General features: G+C 38.8%; 1 protein-coding gene across 1 annotated transcript; it reads left to right on the forward strand.

Annotated features, from left to right (window-relative positions):
• The first annotated feature begins 1,842 nt into the window (after window positions 1-1,842).
• Adcy8 (adenylyl cyclase 78C) lies at window positions 1,843-17,816 on the forward strand. The gene is made up of 19 exons (XM_078183556.1): window positions 1,843-2,016; window positions 4,311-4,543; window positions 5,503-5,660; window positions 5,821-6,010; window positions 7,830-8,014; window positions 8,830-9,028; window positions 10,795-10,953; window positions 11,329-11,558; window positions 11,839-11,975; window positions 12,497-12,809; window positions 12,888-13,082; window positions 13,316-13,413; window positions 13,487-13,984; window positions 14,130-14,420; window positions 14,498-14,735; window positions 15,243-15,369; window positions 15,440-15,546; window positions 15,626-15,889; window positions 16,505-17,816. Exons 1-19 carry the CDS (start codon window positions 1,958-1,960, stop codon window positions 16,715-16,717), a joined length of 3,894 nt encoding a protein of 1,297 aa, XP_078039682.1. The 5' UTR covers window positions 1,843-1,957; the 3' UTR covers window positions 16,718-17,816.
• The last annotated feature ends 955 nt before the right edge of the window (window positions 17,817-18,771 follow it).

Consider the following 18,771-nt stretch of genomic DNA (forward strand, 5'->3'; position numbering starts at 1 on the left):
AGAATCCGCGTGGCCATTTTACCATCGGCGGATGCCGCCCCGCGATTCTCGAGACCGCTCGCCGACGTTCTCGTTCGCCGACCCCGGTCCTCTTCATGCTGACACCAGCAATTCGCACGGCATCGTAGACGGAAGTCAACAGGTAAGGCGGTTCAGAACAGAGAGAGAGAGAGAGAGAGAGAGAGAGAAAGAGGGACAGAAAGAGAGAGAGAAAGAGAGAGAGAAAGCGAGAGAGAAAGCGAGAGAGAAAGAGAAAGAGAAAGAGAGAGAGAGAGAGAACAAAGCGAACACTAAACAAATTAAAACCAAATGAGAAAACACTGACAACGGCGAAATATTCAAAACGCGACAACAACACTCCTTGCGGAAACCGTGCAGTTTCTTCTCCGCCAGACAATTCTGCAGTGGCCATTTTTATGTACGGATATCTCTGAACATGCATTTTTCTTCTATTCATAGTTCTCTGTTTAAAATGATTCAAACTGCTTTTGGTGGATAAGATAAAAGTTGAAGGCGTTTAAATTAGTGCTCATAGGACGTGATTCCGCGATTGTAGACAACGTGGAGTAATTTGAAGACGTTTGGGTTGCAGATAAATTTGCTAATTTTGTTGAAGATTCGTTGTTGTTATTGTTCAAGATTCGTTTGTACCGAGTCGCAAACATTTGTCCCCAGTACAAGTGCTTAAAAATTTGTTGCCGATAAGTATGAAGAGTTTTAGCGTTTGTTAAAAATTGTACATTTTACGCACGTTATTAAAAATATGTTCCTTGGGATCGTTGAGTTCTACGTAACCCGGTTCGAATATTTATATATAATATTAAAATGATATTAATTATAATATATTTTATATCAAAGAACAATGTTAATTTCTTATTGAAACAAATTAAACTATCATACTATTTGAAAAGATCCTCTCCAAGTTCATTTATTAAAAAATGATTTACTTGTTATATATTTATTTGGTATTTCAAGATTGTTGTTCTACTCAGTTTCCAAACTATCCAATTAATTATCCGCAGTTCAAGGAACAAGTTCCTCTACGCAGCCAATTTTCCACAGTGTGAAACTTCGGTCGCTTCTCCTCAGACCCTTTGGTTGAAAATCGAGCGTTTCTCGGCGATTTTGCTTAATTGTCCACCGTGGACGGTGAAGTGCGTAAAAATAAGCGCATCATGTTCTTGCTCCAGTCGCGGAACCGTCTTTGCCGGATACCGAGGGGGAGAGCGCCTCATTAAACGCGGCACGGTCTTTGCGTGAAGAGTGTGTGTCGCCGCGCTTTCTTTATTTCGATCTACGGATTTTTCGTGCGTAAGTAACCACGCCTTCGTAAGCACACAGCAAACGAGAAACAATACAGAAACAAAAAATAAGCCAACCGAACATTTTAACAGAACGTTGTACGTAAAGTGAACGGAAACGAAAACGAACGAACAAAAACGAAAGCACGCAAAATAATGAGAAAAGGGGTGACGCGGGCAAAAGCAAAATACGTAATGATAAAAAATTCTTGTAATCGAACGGCAGGAAAAATTCAACAAGAGCGAATGAGAGCGGAAAGTACGATGAAGAATCGAGATTCTCGTGAGAATCGTGGGAGATCGGTCGGGTTTCGTTGAGTATCGTTCGGTATCTGGTTCCTCTGGATGTTCGTAGAGAATGGCGAGCCAGGTTACTCCTGTAAATCGAGGATTCGCGATCCGGGGAAGACGAACGATCGTATAAGTGGCTAAGTATCTCGCTGACGGATAAAAAGATAAATTGCACGAAGGAACAGTTTCCTTTCGGTCTCTTGGACATTTCCGACCACGGTTCCGGGCGCGCGACGAGAAATTGGCTTCGTCTCTTAACAAGTTCTGGTTTAAGGTGTGTGAAAATGCCGGATACTAAGGCAATTGCACAGCTGACAATCACAACGTGAGCGGTTTGTTCGTTTACGCGGATCATCCGGGGGATAATGATTACAGAACAGACCTGGAGCATGATGCTGGACAGCGATGTCGCGGGCATCAATGAGTAAGTATTACGTGTGAACTTGCCTCCCTTTCTTCTCTTCTTCGGGGTATTTTTTTTAACGTTTTGATTTTATTTTACACGCGCGAGAGTGCATCTGTGCGCTGCGAGACGCAACACTATTTAAATTATAGAACAAATAATGATTATAACAAATATGTTTTAACTTTATAATATATAGAAGCAGAATGAGTGGCTTATGGCGTTCCCTCTTCCATCCACAGATGCATACGCTACTGTCTGACAATTTTAAATTCTGGTAGTTATTAAAACACAGATTTCTGTTAGAATTTTGCAAATTAATTCGCAAGTACGTTTGCAGAAAGTAAACTTGCTATTTTTATTCGAGTAGAAAGTTTTGTTTGCAGTTTATTAGATTAAAGATGGCGGAGGATATACGAGTCGCGGAATCTGTGATTTAGTTACGGTAAATTATTTATTGTTCGACAATGTACTTGCTGACTGTATTTAATATTGGAGAGCTTCAGATCAAATCTGACGACTTATTCTTGAAAGATGATGCAGGATCGTTTCAATTCGACCATAATCATTGTGACCGTTGAAACTCGAAACGTGTTCGCACAAAAACACACGGAGTCTTGGATTTCATAGTAAAACAACGATAGAAAAACGTGAGAGGCAAAGAGTATGCATATTTTACGTATTCGGTTTTGCTGAAGCACGGGTTTGCTATAAAACATGCCTGAACTCATACTAGGAAATGCTGCAAGAAACATTGTCGAGTAATAAATAGTACTGAATTGTGGACGGTAGTTTCTAGAATACGTACATACATGCAAAGAAGACTGAATTGTTTCTTTGTTTAATGCGACACATCATTAACACAATAACACTGTTCGGTAAGTTTCGCATTACCAGATGGTCCAACAATGATTTCACTCATTTGGTGGTATATATGTATATGTATATATAATATATAATATACATATACATATATATATACACAAAAACACATGAACACACATCGTATGTTACTTCATGAGTGCACTAGACGTGATCGTTCTTACTTTGAAATTATCTTGTGATCGTTTGGAATTGTATTTTTGATGGTCGATGTGAAAATTGTGTTAAGATCGATTTACGTGTCTCTTCTTTGTTATATGAATAAGTATGTGTGCACCGATCACATTGTATCGTCTGTGTACGTTACGAAGTTACTGTTATTATTAGTTGTCGTACGATATTTTCGACTACTCACTATTAACAATAGTACACTGTTATCTGTGTTCGCCCACTAAAGTTTCTTTTGCCACGACGGATTCGTACGTTTTCAATCGGTACGGAAAGGATTTTGTAGTCGTTGATTGTTAAAGAACATCATTGTCCTGTAAATATTAATAAAGAATCTCTTCTTAGACGTAAACTACGATTATAATCGATTTTGTCGCCAAGAAAGATGTGAAAATTGTTCAACTAATTTCGTAGGTGTCCAATCGTTTTCACATATACACACATACACACATCTGCCTTTTATTTCCTATTGGACCTTACTTGTGTTTCAACGTTAATCGATATTACTTGTCCAGCGGTGTTAACGTGTTTTTTACCATCCTAAATGTGTTCGATGTTATTGCCAGTCGTAAGGTTGTCTTTTTACGGAAAAATTCTTCAGTTATGGTAATGTTCGCAGGGAACTACGTCTGAAATAGAAAAAGACTGCTACGCTTACTGTATCATATCAAGTAGTGTTGACGGAATTTTTCTAAAAAGACAATTCGATATTGTTCAGTCTTTTTGGCCACTTGTGACAGTAATCACTAGATTGCAAACGTATATCTTGGTTGACAATCATACAGCACATTGAATATATTCGTGTGATAATTTATTTTTAAATGCGAACAAATAATTTTGTTAACCCCTTCCACTATTGCATCTTTCAGAGCTACGTTGATTACGATTATTTCATTCTTAATTATTTCCTTGGTGAAATAATGAGAGGATTCCTGTGTCCCGATTATCCTCGTTTTCTTTCATACCCAGATTTCTATGACAGAGGATTTGTTTCGAGTCAATAGAAACGATTGACAGCCATATTTATCGAATCGTGATTGATACGTTCGTCACAAGTATGATTCGTTATTGTAGTGCAAGGGGTTAATCCGTCGAGATTATCGATTCAGGAAGTAAAAATGGAATTTGGACTTTAGTAATTACTGTTCATTGTTGGTCTGTGAAGGCCACGCGGAGAAATGGTTGAATCTTTCTGTTGAATGTTGTCTGTAGACGGGGCGCGATAAAAAATCAACAACTAATCAGAGTCTTCTAAACGTTGATAGGTTGAGTATTTCCCCGAGGAAACAATTATGGATCAAGGCAGTGAAGAAGCTGACTTCCGAGAGGCTGGGCAGGGAAGGACTGGCGGCGTGGGAGGATCGGAAATCCAGCAGCGATCCGGAAGTTCCAGACGAGACAGAAACGGAGGAGGCGGTCGACGATGACGAGACCCCGGGGGATCCGGAGGTGGACCTGGATGATCAATCTGTCGATGCCGAAGCCCAGACGCAGCGAGGTACCATTGTTCCATTTTTCTCGTAGCGATAGGATGGTAGATGGCCCAGTTCCCGCGCCTGTCTCAATTCAAATGCCCCCGAACTAAAAACATATAGGCAAAGAAAAGTTTTATATACGAAACTGATGATCTATATCTTTTCATTATGTTTACTTCTCAATGCGTAAGATTCGGGGGTAGGTGTTACATTTTTAACATGTTAAAAAGTAATGAACATTTTTCATGCCATTACAGTTTTGAGAAATTGAAATAGCATGTTTTGTCAAAGATCGTTCCATCTAATACCGACAACGATAAGAAAAGTACTAATTATACATATTTTTATATTTTTAATATGATAGGAATAGAACATGTCCGAATTTCAGTGCCAATATTGTATTAGACCACGTAATCGAACCTGGACACATTTTCATTCCAAACAATGGAAGAATTGTGCATAAAATACATGCACAGATGAATTGACAGATACAGAAATACGGCCCACAGTATTAGGGTTAGAAACATCATTTTTCGTTTCATTAAAAAAAACATTATTAACGCTAGAACTACCAAATCAGTCAATAATTTTAGGCACACCTTTTTTGTCGAAGTATATTCTATGATAATATAAACCACAAACAGTTTAAATAAATTCAGTCCATAAATTAGTCGAGTTTAAGACTTGGTAGTTCTAGTATTAAATTATCAATTTTTGTTCTGCAAAAAAATACGTTTAAAAACAAAAATGTATTGAAAATCGAGATATAATATTTCTAGTGCGATAAATGAAAAATGTGGTTAGAATAGCAGTTTCAGGAAAGCAAAAATTGGCTTGAAGGCAAAGGGACTGTAATACATACCTTATGTCTTGCTTTCCATCAAAATTTAATACCTGAACACTTCGGGCTCGAATTTTATTGTCGAAATTTCATCGACCAGCCATTATCTTCTCGATCAAGAGTATCCTCGCCTTGTTTCAGATGTCTTCAAGAAAGGGGTCCTCTATAAAGGAATATTCTGTCCGTCACTCTCGAACAGCTTCCACAGCAAGCAGCTCGAGACATCCTACCTCCATTACTCGAATCGTCAGAGACAGAAATCGCTGATCATGCTCAACATCGTTGATCTGAGCCTAAAGGTACGCCAGTATCATCCGCACGACCCTCTCCCTGTTTCACTATAATTTATCGCTAATCAATTGGAACCTCGTGCAATCGATGTTTCAACAGCGAGAGAGTGTAACAAGTACTCTTTCAAATCCGATGCGTTTCTTTTGTTTCACGCGTCGCCATATGCAGATCGTTCTGTTGGCAATATGGCTGTGGCAAAGGGACGAGGACAGCGCCGGTTTGATCGAGTCCTTGTCCTGGGCGTCTTGTTGCATGGCGGCGAATATGGTAGTCTGCATTCTCGGCTGGTGGCGATGTTTCTCCAATAATTATTTGTACTGGGCTTCCATATTCACTTGGTTACTGATCAATTCGCAAGGTGACGATGCATCATCCCCTAAATTACCCGGCGAAAAAACCAGACGTCCTCTGTCCTTCGTCCTTGTCGATGATCGCAAAATGGACGAATACAACTTGAACGATCAGTTCCTTCGATCTCCCGCGTGTACAGTTAACGGATGAACCGTTTGGACCTAGGAAATGTGATTGGAAAAATTTGACATCGTTGTCCGCATAAATGAACGAATCCTTAATTGCAGGCTTGCTGTAACTTTGTGGCCCCATACTTGTTTTTCATGTTCTCTAGCCCGATTTCATTTTTGCCATAACGCAGCAGCAATATCTTATTCTGTGGTTTCTCCTTTATCTTTGTGGAGATTATTAAAATTCAATCTCTCTAAATTTGTTAACCTTGCTTTAGTCGCATGAAAGATTCAGATTATATTAAAAACGAAATTAAAATCGAGCCCGTGGAATCTCTCAAAAGCGCAAGAACTTTTTCGGCCGCGGAGAACAATGGCGCGCGAACCTGTTGATCCTCGTCGAACGTGAAACGAGAGTGTCTCAAACTGTCGTGGAACCAGATAAAATTTTCGGGCAAAAGAAGCAGCAGGACAGTCTGTTTCGGTGGATTGTGTCAAAAATCAACGTTTCGATTCGCAGCGAAGCGGGAACGTTCGCGAACGAGTTTTTATTCAATCCCGGGCCGAAATGAAAAAAATTACGAGACTCGGGCAAGGGCGCGCGTCGGTTTCCTTTCTGTGTCCGGTTGGATCGTATCTCGGTTTACCGAATAGAGTTTTGCTCCAGTGGCTCGTGCGTTGGCGGTCCAGCGAATTGCTTGAACGTCCAGCGGACCGTAGAGAGAGAGAACGCGGTAGAACCAACTTATATTGTCTCGGGCATGGGTTACTATCGATTGGCGATCCCGTCGGTGGTATTTAATGCGGACGGACCTGTCGGGGTCTGTAGAAAATATCGTTTGCCTCGTAGTTCCCGTTTTGTAAGCGTGCGTAGCAACTTCGTGTAATTCGTCGAAATTTCCGTATTGTGCAATGTTGCTACCATTCCGACCCTCTCCTCCTTCACCACTTAATTATATTTCACTGGAATTATTAGAACGAGTTATAAGTAATTTATTTTTTTCATTTATTTATTTATTTTGGTTATTCTATTTTACTTGTTTTGAACCCTTATTTATTTAATGAAAGTAAAAGCTCGTTCTTCACAGTGATTCATAGTAGGTAGAACACGAGTATATTTTGCCTAGCTGCATCGAAAGTTACTTATTAATAATACTTATTACGTAATAATTATAACTTCTTATCCGTTAAGAATGAATTTCATTGTTTCAAGTTGGAATCTTTCATTTCACGTTCTTGTTTATTTAATACATCAATGTGCATAAAGACATATATCAGCAAATAAATGTAGTCGCATAGTAAATACGAGTTCCGTATTACTAATGTAACCACTTAATAGTGACTACCATTTTGACTGAAATATAAGTGGCACAATTTGTTTTTCAGTAATGATATTCACGATTTCGAATGAAATTTTGTCCCAGAAATAATATTCCATGCATGCCGTTCCATCAAGTACAGCGACTAAACTCGATTTCGCTTTCGCCATCAGAATCTGTTCTTCAAGATTTGTATGTTTTTCTACCGAAATGCAAATAGGAATTCGAAATAATTTCGAAGATACATCCATCGGTTTTTAAATCGTAAAGTAATTTTATATAATAATCGAATTTGCTGCGCGCGAGGAGATATTTTTATGGCGTGAAAGGATGTCGCCGATACGAATCGTTGTCCGACAAGATGGCGGACGAATACGCTAACCGATATGAATTGCAGGTTTTATAGGGGCCGGTCTAGACTTCGCTAGCCAACAGCGACTAATGTGGTATATTTTGTTTGTCGTGTATGCACCGTACGCCATGCTGCCGTTGCCATTGAGATGGTGCGTCCTTGCCGGTTATGGGACAGCATTGACCCACATGGTTCTGGCGGGAATTACTTTATTACGAGATCCCACGCACGTAAGGATCCTTGGTCTACGTCCTACGTTCTGCTTTGCGGTATTGCTTCCTTCCTCACACCGTAAAGGATCATGTCTGACCAGCTCCTTGGCTAATTACTCGAATCGTTTGTAAATTAAAGAGTCCAATCTAGAAACGTGGAAAATTGTGGAACTATTCATGTGCGAGTGAATTATATCTGTTGTAATGCAAATCTATTGTTTCGTATAGTTTTTTATATATAATGTTTTTATATGGTATCCTAATTTCGGCTAAAGAAATTGCTGACCGATGGGATAGGGCGGCCAGTTATTCTGCTGCTATACCTGAGACAGCATGTGTTTCGCATATTTTTCTGGGCACCTTCCTGCAATAAAAACGAGACGAGTACCAGTTCTTTAAACTAGTTTTATTGGATTGGGTCGGTCCGAGTTCTGGAAACATTTTGCTGGTCATTGCGGTAATAAACTCAAAGAACAATAACGGCAGCCTTTCAACGGTTCACAAGTGTTTAGAATAGAATAAAAATAACAGCGCTTGAACAGATGGAAGCTTGGCTGCACAGAGTTTCATGACTTTCATTTTCCAAGTGGACAAATCTACCTTCAATTTTAGTGCCCCCAGTCTCCAATTAGTATATTCTCTTTCGAGGTTTTCTAGTTACGAATTCGCGAATGTTTAACGAGAGTCAAGGACATTGTTCTTTGAAACCAGCCCTCTACGATTCCTGCATCGATCTCCCTTTTGTTTGCGCCCCCTCGATACTACCGCCCGATTTTGCAGCCTCTTCATCCGTTTATTTTTACTTTTAAATACACGCCGTTTTGCTATTGCAGCTGCACGATGTCGCGTGCATAGTTCGAATGCTAACGACCAACGTGCTTCTTTATCTTGCAATGAATCTAGCTGGCATGTACACTAAGTATTTGACAGACAGAGGACAGAGGCAGGCGTTCCTCGAGACGCATCGGTCTCTCGAGACCAGACAGAGGACACAGAATGAGAACAATCGCCAGGAGAAGCTGCTGCTTTCCGGTAAGACACGAATAATTTCCAAAATAATATCTAGGGGACAATGAGACGACACCGTCGTGATAAAACATCAACTTGATGTGAAATATTGAGATATGATTTGACCTAAAACCATTTTAGGCTATTTTGATTTATTGTCACGTAAAGGAAACTTTTAGGGTCGTGTATCTTTATTTTCGATTTTTATTTTGAAATTGTGTTTGGAGATGCAGCTTTCATAAAGATCCGCCCTCTGAGAAAAATAGCCCGGTTCTCCATTGTCAATTTCAAAGATGAAGTAATTCGTTTATTTCATTAGTTTCGCAGAGGAACTGTTTTGTTCATCGGATACACAATGATGTACAGAATATAAATTTTTTTCTAACAGATTGTTAAAATAAGAATGAAGTACTAGACTTGCTAGGATAAAAACAAAGTACTAGATTTACTAAAACAAGAATAAATCATTAGACTTGCTAAAGTAAGAATGAATAACTAGACATGCTAAATTAAGAATGAAGTACTAGACTTACTAGGATAGACAGAAAGTACTAGACTTACTAAAATAAGAATGAATTATTGCACTTACTAAAGTAAGAATGAATAACTAGACTTGCTAAATTAAGAATGTCTAAGTATGTCTAACCAAGTATTCTAAACTAAGAATAAGATACTGAGATTGCTAAAACAAAAATAAAACAGTGGATTTGCTAGAAGTATGAATGGGGTACTAGGCTTGCTCAAGTATGAATAAAGTACTAGACTTGCTAAACTAAGAATGAAGTTTTAGACTTGCTAGAATAAAGCTTATATATATATACTTGCTATAATTAGAATACAATGATTGCTAATATAGAAATAAAATACTAGACTCGTTAAAATCAAATATCATTTCGTCCGAACAATAGAAATCGTATGTTACAATTAAGCGAGAGCAATTCGCCGCCTTGAAGGTGACGAGAATGGAGGATCTTGTTTCACAGTCGTCGAGTCGATCGCGAGCGGTGTTAAAAATGAAGTTCATTATTCCGCGATTCCTGCGTCGAGCCGCAGTTGCTCCCATAAATATACACGGTGCTCGTAATTACGTATCGCGTCGAATATATTTACAGATACCGTCGAGCGCGATCTATAAAGACGCAACAACGGGGGTCGCGTCGGCAAGCAGGCGCAGGCAGGCAAGCAAGCAAGCAAGCAAGCACGGGGTTCGCCGGCGCGTGTAACTTGTTCAGCCGAGTGTTAAAAAGGGTCACTAGACACTTTCACTCGATTGCGCCAGATACATGGTTTACCGATAGCCTGTCGGAGCTTCGCTTTTATAATACTATCGATCTCTCTCGGCGATGATTCGTTTAGGGAGAGCATGCAAAATATGACGGAACGAATGGTGGCTGGAGAGCCTGTGCAATTTCTATCGCACCGAATGCCACTCTTGACACTTTATCTACTGGGAGCTCTGAATCGAATTTTCAATTGCTCTGCCCTACTCGCAGAAAGCAAAACAAACTTATCTACAGTTAACAAATAATTAATACCACCGTTACCGTCGCTAAACGAATTTATTGAGCATTAAAATTACGATCGTCGACAAATATACGTGCACTCTTATTAAAACGAAATAAATCTAAGACTGTACTGAACAATGTGAAGTTTCCTTAATGATAAAATGAGTAATTTGCTAGACAATAAATAAAAGAATTTTGTAGCTCGAATAATCGAGCTTGTAATAACAAATATACCAGTTGTCTGGAATTAGCATGAACATTGAATTCGATGCGTCTCTGTTATAGTTCTGCCCGATTTCGTGGCGAAAGAAATGATTTGCGATATTGCCCGCGAAACGGCTCGAGGCGGCACGATCTCCTTCACGCCGAATCAATTTCACAGAATCTACATTCATCGTTACGAGAACGTTAGCATACTCTTCGCGGACATCAAAGGATTCACTGGTACGTGTTCCAATTTTTAGCCGGCGTGAGCGAACAGAAATTTCGTTACTTTCTTATTTCTCAATCTTCTATCTATCCGTCGATTACAATAGATTTTCAGTCGCTGTACGTAAGTACGCCTCTTGACAAAACGCTGCAATTGTCTGTCACCTTAAAGACAGTAGTATTATTTTAGTTACACGAAGGACCCACGATCATTGTAGACTTACGTTGCCCATCCCGATTTGTTCTTAGTAATTTCGGAAGCATGCCTCTCGAGCGATAGAACACACGAACCATTAGTGCTTTTTTTTCTATCAAATAATTGCGAGGAGAGAGAGGTATAGTTTGCTGCAATGTCAAAACATGTGGTTAAATCGATTGATTTGAATTCAGCGTTGGCTAGCCACTGCAGCCCTCAGGAGCTCGTCAAGGTGTTGAACGATTTGTTCGCCCGATTCGACAAACTCTCCGCGGAGAATCATTGTCTCCGAATAAAATTGCTCGGCGACTGTTATTATTGCGTTTCCGGGCTGCCGACTGCCAGAAGCGATCACGCTCATTGCTGCGTCGAAATGGGTCTGCACATGATTAAAGCGATTAGGGATGTTCGATACACGACGAAGGTAATCGAATGTTTTTCACGTTTCTAATAACGACTAACGTTTATCAATCGTTCGATCATTTTCTGAAGAATCTGTGCAAACTTATTCGTTAGAAAATAACAAAACGAAGAGCAGATTTTTCCAACCGTTTGGCTAACTGTGAAATTATATTACTTTAGAGTGAAATGGTAACTGTAGTTGCAAAAGTTGAATCACTGTTATTTTGTAGTAGACGTTGCAAAAATCTGAATTAAATAATTTTTTAAAGGAACATTTCTGATAGAAATGGACGTTTTTGCAGGTCGATCTGAACATGAGAATAGGGATCCATAGCGGCTCGGTTCTGTGCGGTGTGCTGGGGCTTCGAAAATGGCAATTCGATGTCTGGTCCTACGACGTGACATTGGCGAATCATCTTGAAAGTGGAGGCATTCCTGGGTAATTTTTTCTTCTCTAATTAAAGTAAACAAAGTTATTGCTTTATTAAGTTTCAATTGGAATTCGAATATCACTTTGTTCAAAGAAAAATGACATTTAAAATTCACTGAATGAAATTGAAATTACTCAATTTGGTAGGGTCATAAATAACATCCGTATTTTTATCGCACATTTATTTTGCTTGTCTCACTTTCTTTTGTTTCTTTTTTTATTCTATTTACTTCGAACCTTTATCTGTTTAGTGAAAACAAAATCTCGTTTGTCTAGGCGATTCATAGTGTGCAAATATAAACAATTTTTAGCTAGCGGTATCGGAAGTTATTTATGACTCGATCTAATAACGTTTTTTTGTGATAAACATTCCGCTAAAATTCAGTTTGTTCGAATATGTAACAGTAAAAATGAATTTTGAGAATTAGTTAAAAATTAGCGTCGACCATGTGTGGCACACAACGTGTTAATGGCTCTGAGTGAACACAAAACTTTTGACAGCCAAATCGCTATTGTTTATCGCGTTCCAGGAGGGTGCACATCTCGGAGGACACACTAAATTGTCTGAACGACGTTTACGACGTGGAACCGGGGAATGGAGTCGACAGGGACAATTATCTGAAGGAGAGGAACGTGGTGACATACTTGATCAAACAAGTGGAGCCGTTGCGATCGAGGAGGAGGTATTCCTCTCGGCCAAAAATATGGACGGAGGAAGATGGCGGCAAGAGTAAAAAGAGCTTCAAATTGAACAACCCTCTGGCCGCGAATAGCAACGCTCCAAATTCCTCGACGGAGGACGACATTGGTGTCGACTGGACTCCGGAAATTCCGTTTGAAAACGTGCGTAAGAATATTAAACTGTTGTTAGAGCAAGCTTCGAATCGGTAAATTGTTTCATTGGAATTTGTATCGTCACAGTTGAACACCGCGACGTCGGTCAGCAACTTGGAATCGGAGTACCTCGAAGAAGAAAATGGCACCAAGAGCAAAACCGCATCTCAGGCTGAAAAGCTGAAGGCTGCCGGCCTTGAAACTGCAAGCAACAAACGCATGAGATCGGCGAACATAAACGCCTGGACATTGCGTTACAATGACGAAAGCCTAGAATCAAAGGTGAAATCATCGACTCCATCTTCTAGAATTTTCAACAGATTTTTTTGACGAATTTTTATACGGATCTTTATGGATATATATAAGATTTTAAATAGATGTTTCCTTCTTCAATGATTTTAACGAGATGCAAAGACTACAACATATGTACTTTCAAATTCTTTACTAGTTTCCCTATTTTGCATTTGATTTACTCAACTGTCCTTAAAACCTTATGTTACCAACTTCTTTTACAGTTCGGCCAGCTGCGAGAGGACATGTTTAAATCGAACATGATTTGCTGCTTCGTGGTCTGGATATTCATCGCCATCTGCCAGGCTGTTATTTTACCCGAGTAAGCATCTAACAAGTTTCGCCACTGTCATTGGTAGTTCTCCAATAATTCAAACGACTCCTTACTTTTCCAGCTGTACAGTCCTCCTGTTATCCTTGCTGTTAACAACGCTGATCCTAGTGGCGTCAATCGTCCTGGTGATGGCAGAAGAGTTCAAGAGCCTGCCGACGTACCTGCAGCACGCTTCGTCGATGCTGGTGCACAACAAACGTCACCGGACCATCTTCATCTGCATCGTGATCAGTCTAATGGCCCTGACGTCAATCGTCGGCGTCCTCGCCTGTCCGACGTCGATCCGACGATATCCGGAAGCTCTCGTTCTCGAGCAACAACAGTTGCTCACGCCGACCTTGAAACCGGAACGTTTGGTAGCACCCACCGCTAATCTTGATCAGTTTATATTGACCTTTCTAGAGACTGCTCTTCGGGACGAGTTGTCGAAAGATCGAGATCGCGTCACCGGCGAAAATCGAACGGACTTCAGCGGTACCAACGATATCGAAATGGATCTGGCCCGGATCGATGACGGAGCTCGGCTGTCGAGGCGCCGGAGAGAGAAAGAATTCTACAGGTTTCGTTCAAAAATTCAATCAGTGTTGTTCATTGATATCGGCGAGCAGTTAATTAGAACTGTTAGAAGATCGAATTATACAGAATACAGTTTGATCTTGTATATGAACACTTTAAGAACCAACAAATTATTGTATTTTATTCAGATTCGGAAACGAAGAGGTCATCTCGAGGAAGATACTGTCGGCAACGGAAGCTGTAGTCGAAGCTTTATACTCGTCGGATTACGACGATGATCTTCTTGTGGAAACGACCTGCGTGCGACCGGAGTACATCGTTTTTACATGGATCTTGTGCTTGATAGCGCTCGCATCGGCCCTGAAGTTGTACTATCTGGTAAAAACAGCCTTGGCTACCATTATCGTGTCGGTCTACGCTGTCCTGATCCTGGTGGTATGCAAGGATTTCTTCACGATCCCTGACAAAGAGAAGAATCTGTTAGTTAAATCTTTTGCGATATCTATTCTATGCAACTAAGCAATTTCGTGAGACTATTTCAATGTTTATTTTCCAGAACGTCCATTCCGCTTTCGGCTCAGATGCTGACGTTCATGTGCGTGTTCCTTGTAATGGTTACGTATCACGGTAGATTAGTGGAAGTGACTTCTAGATTGGATTTCCTCTGGAAACAACAGGCCGAGAGGGAGCTCAGCGACATGATCGAATCGCGACACAATAATATGCAACTACTGAAGAACATCCTGCCGGATCACGTGGCTCATCATTTCCTAACACAGGAACGGGCGCCAGAGGTCCATATTATATTCGATTCATTCAAATCCAATTGAACACCTTTCTGCAAAAACTGAACACATGTTTGTAAAATGGCGCTGTTGAAAGTTCTACATACACAGTTTTTACATCAAGATCTTCAATTTCTAACACAAACTTTACTACATTAACATTAGACTGTAGATTTTACTCATTTACAGCAAAGATGAGTAGGCGAAACACAGAACAGTGAAGACAAGAACAAATTTTAAAATATTTAAGCATTTCTGGCACTAATATTATTAAAAGAAGTAATACATTTTTATCTCATTTCTGTTTGATATGAGAGATCATCGTAATTTTTATTTTGCACAAAAAGCTGCAATCTTCTCAACTGATCTCATCAGAAATACTTCATTTTTCAATGAGTTTCAAAGCAAGATGAACATCTATGTTAATTTTAAATCCTACGAAATAATATCTCGTTGTTTAATATTGTAAAGAACTTACAGAATCGCTGACAATTTCTTCTGTAATATAATTAATAGGAGCTGTACTCCCAGTCTCGGGACAAAGTGGGCGTGATGTTCGCTAGCGTCCCGAATTTCACAGAGTTCTACTCGGAGGACGTGAACAAAGGAATGGAGTGCATAAGATTGCTAAACGAAATCATAGGTAGAAATAGGAAAGACTTCTGTCACAATTTATGATTAATTTCTACTGAAATTCGCATCTTGATTTGCAGCCGATTTTGACGAGCTTCTCGACGAGAATCGGTTCCACTGTATCGAAAAGGTGAAGACAGTTGGCGCGACTTACATGGCGGCTTCCGGTCTGAATCCTACCGAAAACGTAATATCATCCTAGCCAGATTATCTGTAATTTTTCAAAATGATTTTCTAACTCAAGTATATGATGTTCCTCCCATCAGGACAAACACAAGGACGATATGGAGCATCTTTGCCGATTAGTGGATTATGCAGTAGCCATGCGGCTTCGCCTCGAAGATGTGAACATTCATTCATTTAATAATTTCGATTTGAGGGTGGGAATCAGTTGCGGACCTCTGGTCGGCGGTGTAATTGGAGCACGGAAGCCTGTGTTCGATATTTGGGGCAACACTGTTAACTTGGCTTCGCGTATGGACTCAACCGGTGTTATGGGCAAGATCCAAGTTCCTCTAGATATCGCCAGGGTAATTAATGAAACAGCTAAAGTCTCCATTTCATTTATTAACCTTTTCCGATCATATGTCGGAACACTTTTACATTAATAATTATTTATTGCGCTGATCTAAATTATACGCACTAGTGATGCCATAAGTATTATGGTGTGTAAGAATACGTTTGAATCCTGTAACAGTACAGTAAATTTTGCTACGTTGTCACGATTTAACTTTTATAGGAGAATTTCTGTGCTTTGCACATCCATAAACTACCTGTACAAATATAATACATTGTGTTCTTTTGAAGAGTGTAGAGGAAATTGCATGGTTCCGTTTGAAAGATCATCGACGACCTTCAAATCTCATAAAAAAAATTTTTCTATAGTTAGATGTATCCCTCCCGGCAGAATAACTTTGTCCTGGGCAGGCTTATGTATTATTTTATGCACCCTATGTGGCAATGTCGTGCCACGTGTATTTTTATAATTTCTTTTGCTTCGTGAAATGATTTTTTACTTGCTTCAAAGCAATTTTAGTTACAGAAATTCAATTTTATTAATAATATGTTTAATAGTAACGATATTTATAAGTATACATTTAGTAAGAAATGACGTGAAAGATGGGACTTTTGTTTTTGTCGGACAGTTTTTGGAGTCGAGAGGATACCAGACGCAGAAAAGAGGGTTCATCGAAGTGAAAGGAAAAGGGACCATGGAGACGTACTTCGTCCTGGGCAAGGGAAGCATGCAGGAGCAAGGCTCGACGAAACATACGACAAGATGTCGAAGTCTCGCGGCCGTCGTGTATGGTGTCGTACAAGCACGTCGCAAGCAAATGCGAGCTCTTCGAAGGACATAAGTATAGTAATCGGTTCCTTTTTCTCGATTTGCTAGTGCCTAGATGCTCAAATGGTCCATTTCCTTCGAAGTAAGAGAACTATTGAAATGATAAACCCACAAACCAAGATTTGCCGGCTTCAAGAATAACAATGAAACAATAGATATTGAACTTTTTGTCTAATCATCGAATGAACATGCCATTACCACTAATTTCTAATAATGTGTGTTGCATAACTGATGTTCAATATGTCGTTTTGCGAGGGTCTCGCAATTCTTTGAAGTCTATCTAGTTTACATTTAGAACTGTTTTATGATCGGGTTTTTAACACATTTTGAATTCCTTTTCTTGGTAAATTTAAGAAATCATTAATTCTTTCTCTTACTGGGTAGCGAGAGTTCTGGAACATTTGAAGTACCTCATCCTCTAATTAAAATAAAATCTTCGTAATACGGTAAGGACATGCGAATAACATATTAACCAATAATAGTTTAATTTCACGAATATCTGGTTAATGCGTTAGTTGCTTCAATTTAATTTCTCTCCAAGTTGTAATCCTTTCGGAGTATAGTTTCTTCAAACTTAATCGGTGTCACCCACAGCAGTGCTGCGAAATTGTTTTTACACATTCGTTTATCGATCGACACTTGTTTCACCAATCTATTGTGCTCGGTATTTAGATAATTTATTCGTGAAATTTAAATTGGAATACCAATGGTACGATTGTTCGATAATTCCCTCGAGGGTTGCGATGAAGGCATTACAGTGCAATTAAAAAGCAGAAGTAAAGACGGCAAAGAACATATATATATATAATGTATAACAATTTAAGAATTTCTAATCGATTCATTCAATTAAAGTGTATGAAATTGTTTCCTCCGATCTTGCGGTATCGAATAAACATAATTTAAGGCTCGATGAGTGTAACGTTCACCGAAATTGTATCTAAATCTAGTCAAGCAATAATACTACCGTTGATCACGTAGTAAATAAAATTAACAAAGAGAAACAATATAAAGAGAGCAAAAAAGCACATCCGAAACAATAAAGATAATTTTTGTTTGCAAAGGAAGAGAGACTCTGAAACCGAAAGAATAAATTTCTTTTTAATACAACTGGACTACAGACGTTTTCTTTCATCTTTTAAGCTTGACCTATACTTAAATAAAACATTAAATAATAATATTTGAATTTCTTTTAATAGATAAATTTAACAGCCAAAAATGCATTTAATGCATTGATTTGTTACTATGGGTAAAGAGTGCAGATGATTTTCACCATATTTTTATGCTTAAAATTTAAAATCGGCGGTAAATGCTCGAAATAAATTTGTCCTGTGTAAATAATACAGAACAGCTTATGGTAATATCATGACATTGAAATATAAACCAAGGATACAGTATTGTTCAGGAGAATATACTGTATCTATATCCTCCAACAAAATTGTAACCGAGCTTTAAGAATTCATCACAAACGAAACCACTTTTCACAAATGGCGCTGGTTTCAAATTTTCAGGCGCACGTAGTTCCTGCCGAATTTTATATTATTCTTATCACACTTGACAATAAGTCAAATTTTATTGTTCAATGCCTTAATTTCGCTAAAATTTATGTTTTTCGACAATCTTGCAGTGTGCATATACCTAGGATCAATTGTTTTATCATGAATAGACATTATGGCAATCTAACATATAGGATTTATGCACAGGATGAATAGGAATATATTAAGACCGATTACACTAGTTTTCGATAATTACTTACAAGTTACTTAAATTCTTTTTAATAGGGTAGAAAGAGACTGATCTTGAAGAATCATATACTTTGAGAATATTTTATAGCCATTAATTATATTTTCTTGATTAAAGAGATTCAAATACGATAGTTTCTAGTTTAAAAAAATGTTAATTTGCATTTGACGCTACAGAAATTCAAATATCTGAAAATTAATAATAATTGAAGTGGTTTAGAAGATTTAGAAGTTGAAAATCTTTCTATCGGAAAATACGATCCATGTTTTAAACATTATATTTAAACTAGAAATTTCAAATTCCAATGTCATGGGGATAAATGAAAAG

Source organism: Augochlora pura, chromosome 6, assembly GCF_028453695.1.
Source record: "Augochlora pura isolate Apur16 chromosome 6, APUR_v2.2.1, whole genome shotgun sequence".
Lineage (NCBI taxonomy): Eukaryota > Metazoa > Arthropoda > Insecta > Hymenoptera > Halictidae > Augochlora > Augochlora pura.

What these genes read in the sequence shown, in the direction of transcription:
- Adcy8 (XM_078183556.1), top strand. Translation starts at nt 1,958, where the DNA reads ATGATTACAGAACAGACCTGGAGCATGATGCTGGACAGCGATGTCGCG. An exon ending in CGGAAATTCCGTTTGAAAAC is followed by an intron (nt 12,810 to 12,887) that starts GTGCGTAAGAAT and finishes GTATCGTCACAG; the next exon opens with TTGAACACCGCGACGTCGGT. An exon ending in CACAGGAACGGGCGCCAGAG is followed by an intron (nt 14,736 to 15,242) that starts GTCCATATTATA and finishes TATAATTAATAG; the next exon opens with GAGCTGTACTCCCAGTCTCG.